At 35.6% G+C, this 22540-nt stretch overlaps 1 protein-coding gene and 1 pseudogene across 7 annotated transcripts in view; one reads left to right on the forward strand and one right to left on the reverse strand.

The window, feature by feature from the left end:
• CSPP1 (centrosome and spindle pole associated protein 1) overlaps positions 1-22540 on the forward strand; it is a 169974-nt gene that overhangs the window by 89071 nt on the left and 58363 nt on the right. For all 7 annotated transcript variants that reach the window (XR_005211589.1, XM_037802572.1, XM_037802575.1 and 4 more), the window contains 5 exons: positions 1875-2083; positions 4117-4238; positions 4563-4641; positions 8138-8267; positions 10639-10786. Coding sequence is in view for 6 of the 7 variants with exons in the window: in XM_037802572.1 (XP_037658500.1) it covers positions 1875-2083; positions 4117-4238; positions 4563-4641; positions 8138-8267; positions 10639-10786 (688 nt within the window). In the remaining variant the exon portion in view is untranslated. The remainder of the gene's footprint in view (positions 1-1874; positions 2084-4116; positions 4239-4562; positions 4642-8137; positions 8268-10638; positions 10787-22540) is intronic.
• On the reverse strand, positions 16394-16983 carry LOC119509502 (annotated as a pseudogene).

Raw genomic sequence — 22540 nt, forward strand, 5'->3', positions numbered from 1 at the left:
AGTTGCTCAATATTCCATTGTATGTATCGCCACAGTTCACCATTCTGTTCCTCAGTATATGTACCCTTAGGCCACCTCCACCCATTGCAAATCATGATTATTGTCTCCATGAACACCGGCTTTCAAATGTCCATTCATGTCTCTGCTCTCAGGTCTTCAAATGACATACCACATAATGAGGTTGCAGGACCTTATGGTCCCCACATACTTAACTTTTTGTGGAACCACCACACTGACCCATAACAGTTTTTGAAATTACCTATATAACTGCCTGTTGAGCTGTGCATCGAAAGTTAACACCTTTCTGTTTATATATTTTACAATGATGGAAATAACTGAAATTGTGAAACTGTAACCTTTAACATTCTTTGAAATTTGCTAACTACTTGTTAAATTGTACTTTGGAAATTATCACTTATAAATATATGTTAAAGTTCATAATAAATGCATTAAAAATTATAGGATAAAAAAATTTACAATAGATTTTTTTAGAACATCTTGATCATTTTTATTATTTTAAAGTAATTTCCGAAGAAATTGACAGCTTTAAGGGCTTTAATTTTTATTTAAGGTAAAACTAGAGAGATAACCTTATCTTTACTTTAATTTTGCAATTTTCATCACTAAGTGGAATGAATTACTCACATCACTGCAGTTAAGTAAGGAGGAGGTAACAGTTTATTACTTTTATGAAAATGTGGTTTTTGTAGCTGGATATGTGACATTTATTTCCTAAGGCAAATTTTTGCTTGATCTTTGCATAACACTTAAGTAGCTTTAATTAATTTCATTAAAAAGTTCATTTTCAAAAAGAATACAGTAACTTAAAATTATTCAACTGTAATTAACTCTTGGTTTGCTTTTACATATAGTAAGCATATATCCTGCAGATTGTTTCAAAAAGTTTGCTGCTGCACCAGCACCACTCCCAGTGTGCTGTTGACTGCTCTTAGAATAAGGCACTTAGATTAGCCTGAGAAATCATTCCTGGGAAGATAAACATAGTGGGAAAAATGACAAGTTCCAAAATGGAATATGTTTTCTTCTATCAATACATAGTTTGAAATATATTTCACAATCAAAAACTTCCTTTTAAAATCTTGAACTTTTTAATGCAATATGATGGCATGTTAAACCTTGGGTTTACAGTTACTTTAGTGTTTGACAGACCTTATTATTACATATCTTTGAATGAAACCCCATGAGTGTCAAGTTGCTTTATTACAAATATTAGAGACATATTAATTAGGTTTGGGGTTTACTTTTGATTTGCAGACCTTAGAAAAAGACACATAGCTGATGTTCTAGAGCAGGGGTCAGCAAACTATGGCTTATAGCCAAATCCAGTCATCAACTGTTTTTGTAAATAGTTTTATCGCACCACAACCTTACTCTTTATTTTCGTTTTGTCTGTGGCTGTTTTTGTGCTAGTGCAGAGTTGAGTAGTTGTGAAGAGGCCATATGCAAAGACTAATATAGTTACTATTTGGCCCTTTATAGAAAAAGTTCACTGACCTCTGTTCCAAAGAAAACTTTGCTACCAGAAATTGCAATTAGGTAGAGAAGTAGTATAGAGTTGTAGTATAACAGAAAGAGTACTATATTTAGAATTAGTATCTGGCTCTAGTCCTTGCTTGATTATTTATTAATGGTGAGACTGTAGGTGATTGATGAACATATTGGGGAAGCTTCCGTTAGCTCATTTATAAAGTAAGGAGGTGATCTCCATAATCTTTTCTGTCTGTAAAATTCTATTGTTCTGTGACTAATGAAAGTGCCTGCTTGTAGTATGGGGTAGAGAGTCTTTTGAGGTCCCTTCCACCTTTATATTTATAGTTTTATGTAACAAACAATTTTTTTTCCCTTTATTTTAGCCTGATAGACTAAAGCAGTTTAGTGTGGCACCAAGACACTTTGAAGAGATGGCACCACCTGAAAGACCCAGAGTAGCTTTCCAGACACCTCTCCCTCCCTTTTCTGCCCCATCTGTCCCACCCATTCCTTCAGTTCATTCCATCCCATCTCAAAATGAAGATTTACACAGCGGACTCAGCAGCACCCTTGGTGAAATGGTGCCTCCCAGGTGCTTGTTAATAATGTTTTATGTATGAGAATTAGGTAAGGTATTGTTGTATTTCGTGTTTAGAGGAATGCTATGAAGCAGGTAACATTATTGTTCAGAGATTTTGTATAACTGACAGCTTTTGTCAAATGATTTTTCTTCTTAATTTGTTTTCATGGTTGGTCTTTTCTCTGCTATTATAAAAACTAGAGAAATCCTTATAACATTATTTTATTGTTTAAAGATGATTTAGTATTTTTGGAATGAATATTAAGTACATTTTAGTATTTATTGTTAGGTTGTACTTTGGAATATCTGTTTTTAATATCTTAAAGATATTAAAGATAGACTTTTTCTTCAATTTTGTAATTTCCACTTGGCAAACTTTGAATTCTTCCTTCAATTTATTCAGGAAAGGTTTCTAATGTGGCTCTTTTATATGATTTTATTTTAATTTCTGTTTCCTTTAACAATTTCTCTGTGATTACTTAGAGGTTATGCAAGTCAAAGCCAAAAATAAAAGGTGTTTGAGATTATATTATAGCCTGTGACTTAGGTATTGTAAAGATTTGATTTCTAAAGCAAAAGGCATCATACTATCGGAACTATCTATGCTATTGTTAAACTATGTATAAGGAAAATCCTGTTGTTAACATTGACATTTTATGGGCTGCATATTCTTCCTCAGTAGTATTTGTTCTTATCTTTTATTCAGTACTAACAAGCTGTAGGTATCTACTATACTTACCAGGCCTTTGTTTATTTCATCTCATTGCTTCCTGAGTCAAAAGACTAAAAGGGATTGGAATTACAGAGCATGGTATGGTGGTATCAGCATTGGATTAGGGATTGAAATAGTTGATTTCATTGTCTAGATTTTGGGCAAGCCACACCTTTGTTGAACTTCAAATTTTCTTTTTCTAAAAGCTGAATATTAATAATTTTTTCTTGCCTGCAATAACAAGGTTATTGTGAGAATTAAATCACATATAAAATCTCTGTAAACATTTAAGGTTAATGATGATAGTTCCCTTTCAAAGAAATTGTTCAACTGCTTTGTTGATGTATCTTTGGAGGTGAGGATAGGATAAGAGGAGAAACATTGAGCAACTAGTAAATGTGAAAAATATTCAGTAACGAAGAGAACTTTAATGCCGCCTTTGCCCTTCAGAATTATTCTGAAGTAGTCACCAAGGGAGAATCTGTTGAGATCCACTCAGAAGTGAAAATATTCTAGTACCCCCTTTCTCTTTCTGTTCAGCTAAAGGAATTTGCCTCTTGCCAGTTCTATTGGAAAATATTGCACTGGTGGAAATACAGAAATATTTCCTAATTAGTAATGGGAGTGCAGAAGTACTGGATTTCAGAAGTTTTTATTTTATGAAATATTAAAGATTATGTTAGGACTCCACTGTCGATATTTGTGTGGTTTTAATTTTACATTATAGATTACTTTCTGTGAAAGACCAAAACATTGTACAGCTAGAAAATACACCTTTTCCCCTAGTCAAACTGAACCATTTGTAGTCACACAGTTTTGTAGCTCTGTGCCGCCTTTTCGTGGACTGTCTTTCCTCTCTCTGTGATTAGCTCACCCTAGTAACTTGATTTAAGCATTGTCTTTTTCAGAAAGCCTTCCTTGTATTTTCCTCCCTTCCCCAATGTGATTTAAATGTCTCTGCTCTGTGTTCCTGTAGCACCCTGTGTCTACTTCTATGATGTCATTTTTTATACTTTATTGTAATTGTTTCTATTATTCTTGAGGGGCAGAGAATATATCATGTCTTTGTTTGATACTGGCTTATAGTGACTGTTGGATAACTGATTGGATATCAGTCTAAGGTTTTATCTCATATACATGTTGCACCTGAAATTTCATGCTATATTATTTACTTTTTGAGTCATAATTTTTTAATGAAAGTTTGGAGCAAAATTGAGACTTTTATAGAGCAGTGATTGAATTTTCAGTAACATTTTTGCAAACGAATAATAGCTTGATTTTAAACAAGATGTTGCAATGAAATCTAAGAATTTTCCAATTTCTTTTGATATAGGATTGCACCTCTGCCTCCACCTCCCCTACTACCACCTTTGACTACTAACTATCGAACTCCTTATGATGATGCATACTATTTTTATGGGGCCAGGAATCCTTTGGATCCCAGTCTTGCTTATTGTAAGTTATCTATGGATAAACATTTTCTCCCAGTGGTTCAATCTGGAAACTTGATTTTGTGCACACAAATGTATATAAATGAGAAAAGCACAACTTTCCTCAATTGAAATATTGTATTATTTATTGACTTAATAAATACTGTGCTGTAAAACCCAGTTTATTTTATAGTTATTTCCTTTTCCTCTAGATTTAAGAAATAACCATTTTGTGTTTTCTCATGTTGTTCTTTGGTAATTCCTAAGGAAATATTGATGCTTTTCCTTAGGTAACATCTTCATTATTGAATGAATACTCTGAAATAAATGTGCTTTTTTTCCTTTTAAGATGGTTCAGGAATGATGGGAGTACAGCCTGCAGCTTATGTTAGTGCTCCTGTCACCCACCAACTACCACAGCCTATTGTGTAAGTCATTTATTAATAATAGTTTCTTTTAAGATTAGTTTGTCTTCATACAACCTGTATTATTCAACACATTCTTTTTTCTTCTGAACAGATGTAACTTATTTTAATTTCCCATTACTGGGTAACCAGTATGTTCAAAGCATTGCTTTTAGGGCAGTGTTTCCTAGAAAGTGCATTTTAAAAATTAAGAATAATCTCATTTGTTTTTCATTTTAAAAGTCAGGCATGCATATTATTGACATAAGAGAATACAAATAAATCACGTAAAATGTCACCTAAAATCTAATTCATCCAGAGATAGCCGTATTTAGATATGTATTTAAGAAGTCTTTCTATGCACATGAGCTTGTGTGCATGTATACAAACCCCCTCACAGAAATACACACATGCACACCCAAATTGATACTATACTATATATATTGTACTCTAACCTGCTTTAAACATTAATATATAATAAACATTTTTCCATGTTAAAAAAAATATACTTTTGTAACATCTTTTTTTTAAACTTTTTATTTAGAGATAATTGTAGATTTCCATGCAGTTTGAAGGCATAATGCAGAGAGAGATCTTATGTTCCCTTTGCTCTGTTTCCCCCATTGGTAACATCTTGCAAACTACAGTACAGTATCACAGCTGGGATAGTGACATTGACAAAGTCAAGATACAGAACATCTCCATCACTGTAAGGAGCCCTTGCACTACCCTGTTAGCCACACCTGCTTTTCTCCCACCCACCCCCCAACTACTGGCAGTCACTAATCTGTTCTCCACTTCTGTGTTGTCATTATACGAGTGTTATGTAAATGGAATTGTTCAGTGTGTAACCTTTAAGGATTGGCTATTTTTACTCAGCATAATTTCCTGGAGGTTCATCCATGTTGTATTTTGCAGTTGTTCATTCCTTCTTATTGTTGGGTAGTATTACATAGCCTGGATGTTCCACAGTTTGTTTAACCATTCATCTGTTGAAGGACATTTGGGTTATTTCCAGAGGTTGGCTATTATGAGTAGAGTGCTATAAACATTCTTATACAGGTTTTTGTGTGAACGTAAATCTGCATTTCTTTGGAATAAATGCCCAGGAATATAATTCTTGGGTTGTATGGTAGTAGCATGTTTAGTTATTTAGGAACCTACCAACTTTTTCCAAAGAGACTACTGTTTTTACATTCCCATTAGCAATGTGTGAAAAACCCATTTTCTTCACATCCTCTCCAGATTTGGTGTTGTCACTTTATTTTAGCCATTCTGTTAGGAGAGTAGCGATAGCTCATTGGGGCTTTTAATTTGCATTTCCCTAATGGCTAATGATGTTAGACATCTTCTCAGTGCTTATTGGCCATCTGTATATCTTCTTCCATAAATGTCTTCAAGTCTTTTGCTTATTTTCTAGTTGGTTTGTTTGTTTTTCTTATTACTGTTTTGAGAGTTCTTTATATATTCCAGGTATGAGTTTTTTGTTGATGGTGTTGTTTGAAAACATTTTCACCCAGGAGGTAGCCTGTTTTGTTCGTCTACTTAACCTTAAAAAAGCATAAGCAATGAGAAATCTACATCATATATTTTGCTTACTGATGATCTCTTTGAGATTCACAACTTGACTAGTGTTCTTACTATCACCACTTCCTTTCAGGGACTAATAATTACAGCAAGGCTAAAAATAAGAAAGAAAGAGAGGGAGAGAGGGAGATAGAAGGATTAGAAAGGAAGAGAGAAAACTGATCATTTGCAAAAAAAAAAATGTAGAGATAAAAAATTAGAATTAATAATAGAGTTTTAGCAGAGTTGCTGAATACAATATCATTATACAAAAAGCAGTTGCAGGAAATGGCCGTTTCTTAAGCAGTTAAGCATAAACTTACCATACCATATTCCATTCCTAGGTATATATCCAAGAGAAATAAAAATGTATGTAAACACAAAGGCTTGTATGGGAATGTTCATGGCAGCATTACTCATAAAAGCCAAAAATTGGAATCCATCCAAATGTCCATCACCTGGTGAATGGATAAACAAAATGTACAGTCATGTGATGAAATACTATGCAGCAGTGATAAGGAATGAACTACATAAAGACTATACCTCAAAAATATTACAAGTGGAAGAATCCAGATGCAGATGACTGTGTATTGTATGATTCCATTTATATAAAATATCCAGAAAGAGCAAATCCATAGAGGCAGAAAACTGGCCACTTACTTATAGATTGCCTGTGGCTGTGGGTGGAAGTGGGGTGGGGGTGGGGTGGGGATTAGTTGCATGTGAGTATGAGTTATGGAAATGTTCCAAAACTGGAATGTGGTGATGGCTGTACAACTCTATAAATTTTCTGAGAAAAAAAATGTATACTTACCGTCTCCACCATTACCCCCATTTTCCCTGTCTTGATCTGACTACGTACATTCCTAAACCCTATCTTCTTTGGGCTAGGGAGGAGTTGATGAATTTTCAAGGTCACAAATCTGGGTTCTTGCTTGAATGGTGCAGACAGGAAGGATAATGAATGAAAGACACTGAGAGAATGTTTCTACCATGTAATTTATAGCCAATATTTTTTGAGAGATTGAATTTACTCAGAAAAGTTCTCGACCTTCTTAATCATTTACACAAGCAGAGCCCCCTCTCTCTGAAAAAGTATAAGGTTAACTTGAGAACCATTTGCTCTGTCTCCTCTCATCCTCTCTTTCACTTGCTCATAATCCAGTGTGACAGTATACATAGATATACCTGTTCATCCTTGTAAAAGATTGTCAGTAAATTGGATAATGAGTTAAATACAGAAGGAACTCACTATTTAAAGTTATTGCATCGTTTTTGATGATAAGGGTTTTCTAGTTTCTTTTTTATAATTATAATTTTTTAATTTTATAGCTATTGTTTGAATTCTTTTATAGTTTAGATTTTTAAAATATATTGTAGTCTTCAAAGTGCTGTATTTAAGAACAAAACACTTTATTGCGAGGTTTATATAACCATAATGTATTTTAGAGTTTTTCCTTTTTTGTTGATTTGTAAGTTTTTTGTTTGTTTGTTTGTTTTTTTATTTGGGACAGACTTTTTCCTGTAATTATGTTGTTTTATTCTTGAAATGGGTAGGAAGTAATTATTTTACATTGGAGCACATTTGTTGTCTGAATTTTTGTTACTGTAGTCTTGCTTTGAGGGACTTCCAGTGTGTTATGATTTCTGTACATTCAGAAAATTGCATAAGTCATATGTGTACTGCTTGGATTATTGCAAAGTGTTCAATCCCATGTAACTGTTGCTTAGATAAAGAAATAGATCCAGTAAATTTGAAAGTTCTGTGGACTATCATAGCAGAGGCAGGAGGGAGAGCTTAGGAAGGGCTTCTATTTAAGGGGTCCTCTTTGATCTTGGGAGAAATGTCTTTCCCTCTTTCTAAATGTACTTATGTGCCATGCAGTTTCAAGTAGTATTGCATTTTCTTCTTTCTCTGTGAATTCAGATTATTAATTGTGTATTAATTGTGTAGGAATATGGTTGGACAGAATGAACTGAAAACTACAAGTAATCAAGCAGTAAATTCAGGACTGTTTTTTGAAGATAAACCCAAGCCTTCAAAACAATCACTTCAGTCTTACCAAGATGCTCTCCAGCAGCAGGTATCCATTCATTAATTCTTTTGTTCATTCATTCATTTAATGTTGAACACCTTATTGTGTTAGCACAATAGTCTCTTATAACTCAGAGTCTGCAGAGGAGAAGGGAAACAGTTAATTGTAATTCAATACGATAAGTTTTGAAGTGAATAGACTGGAATGCTGTTGAAAGTATAGGATAGAGGGAAGACTTGCCTGGGTCAGTTGGGGAGGACTTCCTGTTTTAGTTGATACTTGAGCTGGGTGTTGTTCAATGCATACATTTGAAATTCCTGGTATGTTTAGGAAAGAGAGTTGGTGTGCGTATTAGGAAAGGGTGGGAGATGAAACTGGAAAATTAGGTTATGCTGGATTGTGAAGGACTTCTAAGGGGTTTTCAATTTATCCTATAAGTAGCAGACAGTCAAAGGGAGGAAATTTTAAACTGGAAAGTGGAAGGATTAGTTGTTATTAGCAGATTTGGCTTTTAGGAAAATATCTGGCTGTGGTGTAGCTACATTGGAAAAGAGATACATTTTCTCTCACTGGGGAAGAGATGTGGCAGGGGAACTTCTTAGTAAACTATTGAGATAGTCCAGGCATGAGGAGATGAGGCCCTGAACCAACAAGGAATATGGGGAGACATCCAAGAGAATATGAGAGGACACCCTATGAGACAATTCTGAGATTTCGTTGACAAGACTTGTATGTAGGGAATGAGAAAGAACAGGGTTTGAAGGTGGTTCCATGTTCTAATCTATTAGATTAATGAGACTGTGAACTAAGACCAGGGAATAAAGGAAGCAGAACACATTTGAGGATAATGTCTTCTGTTGTAGTTTGTAATGTTGGAAGAGAGCTTGCTTTAAAGTAACTGTCAAATCTGTGGGTTTTTTTTTTTTTTAATTACCCTTTTCTCTGAAACGACCCTGTGGCTCTTGGTAGGTATAGGTCCAACTGAGGTATTTTTCTGTTAAGTTCCACTTGGATTTCTTCTAAAATTTTTGTTCACCCTTTATATTGGTACCCTTCCTTGAAAGGTTTTTTTTCTGCACTATAGATACCAACATTATTTTTGTGTGTTTAGGATTCTACAAGTAAAAGTCTGAATTTGTCTGCTTTTGAATGAGAATATTAAAAATACCACTGACAGAACTAGATTTCCCAACTTTAGAAGTCTATTGTATGTATGTGATGATTTCTTTGACTTTGCTGGTTGCCTAAATTTTCCTTGCACATGGTTATGAGTTTAAAAGTGACTTTCCAACAATGGGAAAAAATACTTGGAAACCACATATCTGATAAGGGTTTAATATCCAGAATATATAAAGAAGTCCTTCAACTTAACAACAGAAAGACAGACAACCCAATGAAAAAAATGGACAAAAGGCTTGAATAGACATTTCTCCAAAGAAGATATACAAATGGCCAAAAAGCACACGAAAAGATGTTGAACATCATTAACCACTAGGGAAATGCAAAATAAAACCACAGTGAGGTACCATTTCACACCCACTAGAACAGCTACTATTAGAAGAATGGGAAATTACAAATGTTGGAGATATATGGAGAAACAGTAACACTCATTCCTTGCTGGTGGGAATTTAAAATGGTGCAGCCACTATGGAAAACCATTTGGCAGTTCCTTGGAAAGTTAAGACTAGGATTACCATATGACCTGGTAATCCCACTTTTACATATATACCTAAAATAATTGAACAGATATTTCTACACTGATGTTCATAGTGGCATTATTCACAGTTGCCAAAAGATGGAAGCAACCCAAGTGTCCATCAGCAGATGAATGGATAAACAAAATGTGGTCCATGCACAAAATGGAATATTATCCAGCAGTAAAAAGGAAGTTCTGATACACAAGACGATATGGATGAACCTAGAAGACATCATATTGAGTGAAATAGCCAGACACAAAAGGGCAAATATTATATAATCTTACTGATATGAAATAGTTAGAATAAGCAAACTCAGAGTCAGAATCTAGAATATAGGTTACAATGACAAGATAGATGAGAAAGGAAAGTAGAGTGATCTTAATGGTCCACATGCCCCTGGTAAGGTTTAGGGGAGGGGAGAGCTCAGACAGAAGTTGAGGTGGGAGTGAGAATTTGGTTCAGTCCAAGGTCACATCAGTGGCTGGAAAGGTCTCTAATGGCATAATATAAGGGAGCAGCAGCTATATATTCCATCCATTGAAGTAGTTTTAAATTAGGCATTACTTATATTTGTGATTTTAAACTTTATAGTTGTGTACCTAAAATAGTCATATCTGTTTTTTTTCCTAACAAGAAAAAATAAAGTTAAGTCTGGTATGATTACTAACCTCTTGTATTAGAGTACTTATCTGCTCTTATGAATGTTTCTTAATGTTGCCAAGATTCGAGAAAGAGAAGAAAGAAGGAAGAAAGAACGTGAAGAAAAAGAAGAATATGATGCCAAATTAGAAGCTGAAATGAGAACTTATAACCCCTGGGGGAAAGGTGGAGGTGGTGCTCCTCTCAGGGATGCAAAAGGAAATCTGATAAGTATGTTATTTCCATTGATTTATTGTTTTAAAGTAAACTCAGTTATTTTTAACTTTTTAAAAGTTGGTAGTAGAAAGAAGTCAGAATCATAGCCTGTAAAGCAAGATCCCTTGGTATGTAGCTTAATGGAAAAGAGGTATTTTGATAATGAATACAACAGATAAGAAGGCCTTTCTTCTTCAGAATACTGTTCATTTATTTATTTTTTTAAGTTTTTATTTTGAAATAATTTCAAACATACAGGATAGTTGCAAAAATAACAGGAACCCCATACTGAGAATTCCAGCATACCCCCACCCTCCCAGATACCCAGATCCACCAATTTTAACATTTTGCCACATTTGCCGGATCATTCTTTCTGTCTGTTCACCCATACATCAATCATTCCATCATCTTCTTCCCATCCTCCCTCCCTTCCTTTTTACCTAACCCACCTACATTTGAGAGCAGGCTGCATACATCATACTCTTTGAACATGTAATGCTTCCATGTAGATTTCCATAATCAAGAGTACTCACATTTTTCTTTTTAATTCAGTTATATTGAGATATATTCATATACCATACAATCATCCCCGGTGTGCAATCAACTGTTCACATTACTATCATATAGTTGTGCATTCATCACCCCAGTCAATTTTTGAACATTTTCCTTACACCAAAAAGAATAAAAATAAGAATAAAAAATAAAAGTAAAAAAAGAACACCCAAATCATTCCATGCCCCCATCCCACCCTATTTTTTCATTTAGTTTTTGTTCCCATTTTTCTTTTTTTTTTTAAATGCAGTTTTATTGAGATAAATTCACAATAACACACAGTCCTCCAAAGTGTACAATCAGTTGTTCATAGTATCATCATATAGTTGCGTTCATCACCGTAATCAATCTTTGAACATTTTCATTACTCCAAAAAATAAAATAAAACTTAAAATAAAAAGAACATCCAAAACATTCCATTCCCCTCTACCCCCCATTGTTCATTACTTGTTTACTTTTCTTTTTAACACTCATTCATTGTTTTTTTAACTTTATCAAAACATTAGAAAACAAGCAATAAAAAACCTCTTGAAATAAAACCAAAATAAAGGAATAAGAAAAAACAAATAACCTAAAATAACTACATTGCTTCCAACATGTTCCTACCCTACCCCAAGAAAGTAAACAAACTATAACCAAATAAAGGAATAAGAAAAACAGTTAACCTAAAATAACTGCATTGCTGCCAACTTGTTTCTACCATACCCCCCAAAAATTAACAAACCGTAGTCGTTCCTGAGCATTCCTATAACTTTAAGTTTACCCTCCATAACTTATCTGTTCTTATTAAATTATTGTTCCCCCTTCACTACTTACTGTCTATCGATAGGTCCTCTACATTCTACAATATAAGCCATTTATTTTCCATTTTTCAGAGAGTTCACAGTGGTAACATACAATATCTCTCTTTTTGTGCCTGGCTTATTTCACTCAGCATTATGTCTTCAAGGTTCATCCATGTTGTCATATGCTTTACGACCTCTTTCCTTACTGCCACATAGTATTCCATCGTGTGTATATACCACATTTTGTTTATCCACTCATCTGTTGAAGGACGTTTGGGTTGTTTCCATCTGTTGGCAATTGTGAATGTTGCTGCTATGATGATTGGTGTGCAGACCTCTGTTTGTGTCACTGCTTTCAGATCTTCTGGGTATATACCGAGAAGTGAAATTGCTGGATTGGAGGGTAACTCTGTATCTAGCTTTCTAAGGAACCGCCAGACTGTCTTCCAGAGTGGCTATACCATTTTATAGTCCCACCAGCAATGAATAAGAGTTCTAATTTCTCCACATCCTCTCCAGCATTTGTAGTTTCCAGTTTGTTTAATGGCGGGCAATCTAATTGGTGTGAGATGATACCTCATTGCAGTCTTAATTTGCATCTCTCTAATAGCAAGTGAAGATGGACATTGTTTCATGTGTTTTTTAGCCGTTTGAATTTCCTCTTCAGAGAACTGACTTTTCATATCTTTTGCCCATTTTATAATTGGGCTGTCTGTACTATTGTCATTGAGTTGTAGGATTTCTTTATATATGCAAGATATCAGTCTTTTGTCAGATACGTGGTTTCCAAATATTTTTTCCCATTGAGTTGGCTGCCTCTTCACCTTTTTGACAAATTCCTTTGAGGTACAGAAGCTTTTAAGTTTGAGGAGTTCCCATTTATCTGTTCTCTCTTTTGTTGCTTGTGCTTTGGGTGTACGGTCTAAGAAGTGACCTCCTAATACAAGGTCTTGAAAATGTTTCCCTACATTATCTTCTAGGAGTTTTATGGTATTGTCTCTTATACTGAGGTTTTTAATCCATTTTGAGTGAATTTTTGTGTAGGATGCAAGGTAGGGGTCCTCTTCCAGTCTTTTGGATGTGACTATCCAGCTCTCCCAGCCCCATTTGTTGAAAGACTCTTCTGTCTCAGTTTAGTAGTTTGGGGGCCTTATCAAATATGAGTCGACAGTAGATCTGGGGGTCTATATCCAAATTCTCAATTCAATTCCATAGATCAATATGTCTGTCTTTGTGCCAGTACCATGCTGTTTTGACTACTATGGCTTTATAATTAGCTTCAAAGTCTGGGAGTATAAATTCTCCTGCTTCATTTTTCTTTTTTAGAACGTTTTTAGTAATTTGAACATCCTTCCCTTCCAAATAAATTTGATAACTAGCTTTTCCAAGTCTGCAAAATAGATTGTTAGAATTTTGATTGGAATTGCATTGAATCTGTCAATGAATTTGGGTAGAATTGACATTTTAATGACATTTAGCTTTCCTATCCATGAACACGGAATATTTTTCCATATTTTTAGATCCTCTTTTATTTTTCTTGGTAAAGTTATGTAGTTTTCTATGTATAGGTCTTTTACATCCTTGGTTAAGTTTATTCCTAGGTACTTGATTTTTGTTAGTTGCTACTGAGAATGGAATCTTTATCTTGAGTGTCTCTTCAGTTCAGTCATTTCCAGTGAATAGGAACATTGCTGACTTATGTGCATTAATCTTGTATCCTGCCACTTTGCTAAATTTGCTTATTAGCACAAGTAGTTGTGTCGTTGATTTCTCAGGGTTGTCCAGATATGAGATCATATCATCTGCAAATAATGGCAGTTTTACTTCTTTTTCCTTTCCAGTTTGGATGCCTTTTATTTCTTTGTCTTGCCAGAGTACTCTGGCTAGCACGTCTAGCACGATGTTGAATAATAGTGGTGACAGTGGGCATCCTTTTCTCATTCCTGATCTTAGAGGGAAGGCTTTCAGTCTCTCGCCATTAAGTACTATGCTGGCTGTGGGTTTTTCATATATGCCCTTTATCATGTTGAGGAAGTTTCCTTCAAGTCCTACCTTTTGAAGCGTTTTTATCAAAAAAGATGCTGGATTTTGTCGAATGCTTTTTCAGCATCTATTGAGATGATTTGATTTTTCCCTCTTGATTTGTTAATGTGTTGTATTAGTGTTGATTGCTTTCCTTATGTTGAACTATCCTTGCATGCCTGGAATGAACCCCACTTGGTCATGGTGTATGATTTTTTTAGTGTGTTTTTGGATTTGATTTGTAAGTATTTTGTTGAGAATTTTTGCATCTATATTCATGAGGGAGATTGGCCTGTAGTTTTCCTTTTTTGTAGGCTCTTTACCTGGTTTTGGTATTAGAGAGATGTTAGCTTCATGAAATGAGTTAGGTAGTGTTCCATTTACTTCAATGTTTTGAAAGAGTTTAAGTAAAATTGGTGTCATTTCTTTTTGGAAAGTTTGGTAGAATTCCCCTGTGATGCCGTCTGGCTCTGGATATTTATTTTTGGGAAGCTTTTTGATGACTGATTGGATCTCAAGCCAGAGGAGAAAATAAAACAAAATGGTGAAAGTTTGAAAAGGTGGAAACAAAACTATCCTTACTTTCAGATGATATCACTGTTTATGTAGAAAATATGAACTATTTACAGATAAATTATTAGAGTTAATAAGAGAGTTTAGTTATTAAAATTGATGTATAGAAAGTAAACATAAAAACAATTCTATTTTTATGTACTAGAAACATAAAAATTAAAAAAAGTTAAGATCATTTCAGTAATATCAAAAACTATCAAATACTGAGGAATAAATCAAAGAAAAGATATGTTGGTGTAAAACCTTTCTGCAGATGAGCATAAAACATTACTGAGAGAAATTAAAGATCTAAATAAGTGGAGAGATATACCATGATTATGTATTTGGAGTTGCAATAATGTAAAGAAATCAATACTTCTAAAATTAACCTAACAATTCAATGCAGTTTAATCAATATCCTAACGGTTTCTTTTTATGGAACTTGACAGGTTGATATAAAATTTAAATGGAATGCAAAGAGTCAAAAATAATTAAGGCACTCTTGAAGGAGAACAAGGTAAAAGGACTTGATCTATTAGGTACTAAGACTTTATAAAATTATTGTAGTTAAGATAGTGAGGTATTAGTACAAGGAATTACAACTAGACCAATGGAATCTAATAGAAAGCCCTGGAACAGACCTACACATTCACAGACAGTTGATTTACAGTAAAAAATAGCACTGGAGAGCAGTGGAGAAAGTATGGTCTTTTTAATAGCTAATGCTGAGACAATTAGATAGCCATGTAGAAAAAAAAAATGAAACTTGGTACCTACCTCACTTCATATACAACACAAATTCGAGATCTATGTATGAAATGTAAAAGAATGAAGGTTTGGGAGGTATACCCATATGCTCATATATTGTCCTGTTAAACAGGAGACAAAAATATATGGTAATATTGATAAGTTTAACCACATTTTAAGACAGCTGCCTGTGTTCACCAAACCTATTCACAAACTTTTCCTGATCCCCTACCAGTTTCCCACTTTGCAAGACCCATCTTAAGCCAGCTGAAACCTATCCCGAAACTCTGTAAATACCTTACCATAATATCCCCCTTTTGAATTATTCATTACTAAGACGGGTTTCCCTGGTGATCTTTATGGGAAAGTCAACAACTGCAAATCCTTGTCTTTTAGAGATATGTATACTGAAATATTTACTGAAATATATACACTGAAATATACTGAAATATTTATAGATATTTATAGTAAACAAATAAGATGGTCATAAATTGTTGAAGCTGGGTAATGGTACATAGAAGTTCATTATACTATTCTGTCTACTATTGCCAATGTTTTAAATTCTCTTTAATAAAAAAAGTTATTTTTCTTGACCTAGTACTCAAGAGGGGATGTTCATTAAACAAAGTATACTATATGATTGTGACTGTCAGCTTATATCCAGAAAGCATCTAGGCAAATGGAATGTAAGTTATACTAGATTTTGCAGGAATACCACTGATGGAAAGCAGGCAAAAACAGAGTAATTGTAGGTATGAGAGAAGTAGTTCTCTTTAAGACCTCCCTACCATATACCCCTAATAGAGAACTAAGAGTGGATACAATTAAATTTGACACTTAATCTTGGTTAAAACAAAAAAAGGGGTAGAGAATATTTGTATTTGATGCTTTATTTATTCAGAGAGTGAATTCCTAGTTTAGAATGTGCTCACTCCTATATTCCTCTCTGAGGAAATGAAGCTTCTTATTCTTTCTTAGAATCCTGGTTCCTGAAATGGGCCATCCTTTGGATCCACACACACCCAGAGTGATGCTCAATTTGAGGTTTTGAATAGCTATTCATATAAGTTGACTTTTCTGTGCATTTGTATCAAGGAGGATCCAATTCAGGTTGGTGTCCTGGGAACCAGTGAGGCTCTCGCTTAAATCTATGGGTTGAAAGTAGCATTTTGTTGTAGCTTGCATCATGTTGTTTCAAAGTAGTGTCCAAACTGGGAGGGTAAGGGCTTTGGCTGCACAATATTCCTTAGGTCATATCTTTCCTGGTTCCAGTTGCCCATCAAAGTATGGTTCGAATAGGCATTCTCATTAGTGGTACATCTCCATCCATACTGGAAAAACTTAGACACATCATTCCAACCTGTCCATACTTCAGCATGGCTATCTGCATTAATGAGGCTGCCATAGTGTGGATTTCTCAGAATATAAGTGAGGGACTGTCTCTGGGGAAATTTTGGGCAGCAGACACAGTGGGAGAGAGCCAGTACGGACAAGATGAAGTCATTTACAAAATCCTCTGTGATAAGAACATGCATGACCCAGCCTTAACCTCTCCTTCCCCTCAGCCCTGCCCTGCTTCTTTCACTCGGAACCCACCTCACCCTTAGCCTATCCCTCTGGCGCAGGTACTGCTTGTGACGTCATGTAGGCATGACGAAGCCGCATAGGGCCGTCCACAGCCTAAAAGGCATTTTGATCTTTCCGAGAGGGTGAGGGATAAGGGGGACAGGAGAGTGGAGGTCTTGCTTTTGCACTCGTGGTTATTGTCATCCTGATTGGATCTTTTAGCTTGTGATTGGTGTGGTGAGGTCTTCCGTTTCTTCTCTGATCAGTCTAGGTTGCTCATGTGTTTCCAGGAAATTGTCCGTTTCGTCTACATTATCTAGTTTGTTGGCATACAGTTATTCATAATATACTCTTATAATTTTTTCCACTGAATTTTTTTTGTTTTGATTTGCATTTCCTATAACCAGTGAATTTGAGCATTTTTCATACGTTTTTGAGCCATTTGTGTTACCTCTTCAGAAAAGTGTCTGTCCATGTCTTTTGCCATTTTTAAAAATTCAATTTTATTGAGATATATTCACATACCATACAGTCATCCAAAATGTACAATCAGTTGTTCACAGTAACATAATATAGTTCTGCATTCATCACCCCAATCTATTTTTTGCACATTTTCCTTGTACCAGGAAAAATGAAAATAAGAATAAAAAGTAAAAGTTAAAAACACCCAAATCACCCCCACCACCCTATTTTTCATTTAGTTTTTTGTCCCCATTTTCCTACTCATCCATCCATACACTGGGTAAAGGGAGTGTGATCCATAGGCTTTTGCAATCAAACTGTCACCCCTTGCAAGCTACATAGCTATACAATTGTCTTCAAGAATCAAGGCTACAGGGTTGCAGTTTGATAGTTTCAGGTATTTACTTCTAGCTATTCCAATGAATTAAAACTTAAAAAGGGTTATCTATATAGTGCATAAGAATGCCCACCAGAGTAACCTCTCGACTCCATTTGGAATCTCTCAGCCACGGAAACTTTATTTCGTTTCATTTCGCATCCCGCTTTTGGTCAAGAAGATGTTCTCAATCCCATGATGCTGGATCCAGATTCATCCACAGGAGTCATATCCTGCATTGCCAGGGAGATTTACACCCCTGGGAGTCGGGTCCCACATGGTGGGGAGGGCAGTGAGTTCACGTGCTGAGTTGGGTTAGCTAGAGGGAGAGGGCCACATCTGAGCAACAAAGAAGTACTCAGGGGAGACTTTAGGCACAATTATAAGCAGGTTTAATCTCTCTTTTGCAGTTACAAGCATCATAAGGGCAAGCCCCAAGATAGAGTGCTCGATATACCAAACCGTCAGTCCTCAGTGGTTGTGAGAACATCAGCCACAATCCATGTTATATTCTCTGCCCAGATTACTTTGGGATGTGTTGCTATTTCACTCTAACCTATACACACCTACCATATCTCACTTCCTATTTGAAGTTTCATGTAATTATGTTGTTTGAACAAACTGACTGTAGAAGTTTTATTGTTTAGAAAATATGGATCCTGCACCAAATAAACATCCCTTCCCTTGGTCTCACATGAAAGTTGAAGTTTTAAAACTTCAGTCGTTTCTTCCTTTACGCTTTGGCCCAATTTGCCCTAGTCTTAACCAGTTCTGCTTCATTCATGTCTCTAGTTGATGTCTGGGGTGTTCTTCAGCTTTTTTTTTGACAGTTGTTGCATGCACTAATACTGATGTTCATATCTGCTGAGCTCTAGCTTTGAGTTTCAGGTGTCACACAGATACCCAACGTTCCAGAGACCAAACAAGTTATACACAAAGGGATCAGCATCTCAGAGTTTGTAGACAGCCGTTACAATTTGGGAAGACATTTGACTGCTCTAAGAACTTGCAATCTAGGGACCATTGCAATAATCGTTTCCCTGATAGGCTGTACCATAAGATTCAATTCTGAGTTTACACATTGTAGTTAGTCCATATTGGTGAGGCAGTATAGTGTTTGCCCTTGTTTCTGGCATACTTCACACAAAATGCTCTCTACAGGATACATTCACCTTGTTGCATGTCTCACAGCTTCACGCCTCATGGTTGCTCATTATTCCATTGTGTGCACTCACAACAGTTCACCATTCTGTTCCTTAGTAGATGTATCCTTGGGCCACTTCTACCCATTGCAAATCATGAATATTGCCTCCATAAACACCAATATGCAAATGTCCATTCATGTCTCTGCTCTCAGATCTTCCAAGTACGTACCCCATAATGAGGTTCCAGCACCTTATGGCCCCCACATTCATAGCTTATTGTGGAACCACCACACTGACCTCCAGAAAGTCTACACCATTCTGCCTCTTCATCAGCAATAAATAGGTACGTCCCTCTCTCCATGTTTTCTCCAGCACTTTTATCCCTATTTATATTTTTTCCTACAATTTTATAGGGATATTCACATACCATACAGTTATCCACAGTGTACAATCACAATGTACAATCAGTTGTTCACAGTATCAGCATATAGTTGTACATTCATCACCACAATCAGCACTTGAACATATTCATTACTATGAAAAAAATTTTGTCAAAGAATAGTAAAAAGATAATAGAAAAATACCATACAATACAATATAATAATGTCAGACAACACCACCACTACCAGGAATCCCTTATCCCTCCCTTATATCCCCCTCTTATACATATTTAACCTTGGTATATTGCCTATGTTATGTTTAATGGAAGCATATTACAATGTTACTGTTAACCATAGATTCCAGTTTGCTTTGATTATATTTTTCCCCAGTACCATCCCTTGTTCAACACTTTGAAAAGTTGACATTCATTTGTTCTCACACATGTAAAAACATTTTTATATTTGTATGTTTAGTCACAATCATTCACCACTCTAGTTTTCACTAAGTTATACAGTCCCAGTCTTTATCATCTCTCTTTACTTCTGATGTTATACATGCCCCTAGCCCTCCTCTTTCAGCTTTCCTAGACATCTTTGTTTGGTGTACTTACAGTATTGTGCTACCATCACACAGTATTTTGCTATCCATTTCTGGATCTATCCAATCAATCCTGTTGAACATTCTATACTCCTTCACCGTCAAATGCCCGATCTCTACCCTCTTTCTCTCTCCTGATAACCTGATAAGTGTTCTCAGCTTTTACCCTCAAAGTTTGCTTCTCGCCTACTTTGCTCAACGTAATGTCCTCAAGGCTCATCCACATTATTACATGTTCCATGTCTTTGTTCTGTCTTAGAGCTGCATAATATTTCATCCTGTGTAATATACCACAGTTTGTTTTTCCACCCGTCTGTTGATGGACATTTGGGCTTTTTCCATCTCTTGGCAACATGAATAATGCCGCAATAAAGATCGGTTTACAAATGTCTGTTTGTGTCTTAGTTTTCAGTTTCTCTGAATACATACCTTGTAATGGAATTTCTGGATCATATGGCAAATCTATACTCAGCTTCCTGAGGAACCGCCAGAGTGCCTTCCGGAGTGGCTGCACCAATCTATATTCCCACCAACAGTGAATAAGTGTGCCTCTTTCTCCACATCCTCTCCAGCACTTGTAATTCTCTGTTTATTTTTTGGGGGGATAATGCCCATTATGGTATGTGTGAGATGATATCTCATTGTGGTTTTGATTTGCATTTCCCTAATAGCCAGTGAAGTTGAGCATTTTTTCTTATGTTTTTGAGCCATTTGTATTTCCTCTTCAAAAAAGTGTCCATCCACGTCTTTTGCCCATTTTTAAATTGGGTTGTTTGTCTTTTCTGTTGTTGAGTTGTAGGATTGCTTTGTATATTTGAGATATTAAACCCTTATCTGATATGTGGTTTCCATATATTGTCTCCCATTTCATAGGCTGCCTTTTTACTTTTCTGACAAAGTCCTTTGATGTACAAAAGTGTTTTAATTTTGAGGAAATCCCATTCATCTGTTTCTTCTTTGGTTGCTCACACTTCGGCTGTTAGGTCTAGGAAACCACCTCCTGTCACTAGGTCTTTAAGATATTGCCCTACATTTTTTTTCTACGAGTTTTATGGTCTTAGGGCTAATGTTTGGGTCTTTAATCCATTTCGAGTAAATTTTTGTATAAGGTGTGAGATAGGAGACCTCTTTCATTCTTTTGGATATAGATATCCAGTTCTCCAAACACCGTTTATTGAAGAGGCTTCTCTGTCCCTGTTGCTTTGGCTTCACTGCCTTATCAAAGGTCAATTGTCCATAGATGTGAGGGTCTATTTCTGAAAACTCAATTCAATTCCATTGGTTGGTATATCTATCCTGATTTTATGTGATGTATAGGTTAATATTTCTTACTTTAATAGTTAAATGTTTATTTGAATATCTATTTTAAAAACACTGTTGAAAACTATTTGTAGGTAGTGCTATAACTTTTTGTTTTAAAGTAAAAGTATTAGTCCAGGCATTTAATGAAAAATGCTGTAACAAGTTACCCCAAAATTCAGTGTAATTACTTTTAACTGAGATCACATTTTTTAAAAGTTCAGTTTTATTGAGAGATAGTCACATACCATACAGTCATCCACAGTATACGATCATTTGTTCACAGTACCATCATATAGTTGTGCTTCATCACCATGGTCAATTTTTGAACATTTTCATTACTCCAAAAAAATAAAAGTAAAAAAACACATCTAAAACATTCCATCCCTCGCACCCCACCTTATTTTTCAACTAATTTTTTTCTTCATTTTTCTACTTATCTGTCCATACCCTGGATAAGAGAGTATGAACCACAAGGTTTTAACAATCACACCGTCACGTCGTGTAAGATACGTAGTTATACAATCACCTTCAAAAATTAAGGCTACTGGGTTGCAGTTCCAAAGTTGCAGACATTTCCTTCTAGCTGTTCCAATACACTAAAAACAACAAAGGCGTATCTATATAATGCATAAGAATAACCTCCAGAATGACCTCTTGACTCCATTTGAAATGTCTCAGCTACTTAAACTTTATTTTGTTTCCTTTCTTGTCCCTCTTTTATTCAAAAGGCTTTCTCATTCCCACAATTCCAGGTTCAGGCTCATCCCCAGGAGTCACATCCTGCATTGCCGGGGAGGGGTGGGGGTTTACACCCCTGGGAGTCCTATCCCACGTTGGGGGAAAAGCAGTGAGTTTAATTGCCTAGAGGGCTTAGGGAGAGAGAGGCCACACTTCGATCACATCTTGATGCTGTTTGAGTGTCTGTCTTAACAAGAGGGACATCAGTGATCTAGTGATCCTGGCCTTGTCCTGTGTGTGTCTCTCCTGCCTCTTGGAGTCCTTCAGTTCTAGCTGTGGAGACATTGATGGGGACAAGGAGAGGAAACTGAGGGTCTTCAGAAAAAATCTTATTGGGACCTGGTCTAGAAGTGAGTTCAGGCCTAGTCATAAGGTTCTAAACTAAATGAGAAATTTAGGTTTCTTTATGCCTGGGAGGAGAACATGGGATTGATAATATCTAGCTAGTTTTTGCGTCAGTAAACTTGTAAATTCATAGAAAGAAACTTTCCAGTTATCGTGAAGGAGGCGCTTAAATGACTGAAACTTTGGGAAACAATGGAAT

The sequence above is a fragment of the Choloepus didactylus genome, chromosome 14, assembly GCF_015220235.1.
Source record: "Choloepus didactylus isolate mChoDid1 chromosome 14, mChoDid1.pri, whole genome shotgun sequence".
In the NCBI taxonomy this organism is placed as follows: domain Eukaryota; kingdom Metazoa; phylum Chordata; class Mammalia; order Pilosa; family Megalonychidae; genus Choloepus; species Choloepus didactylus.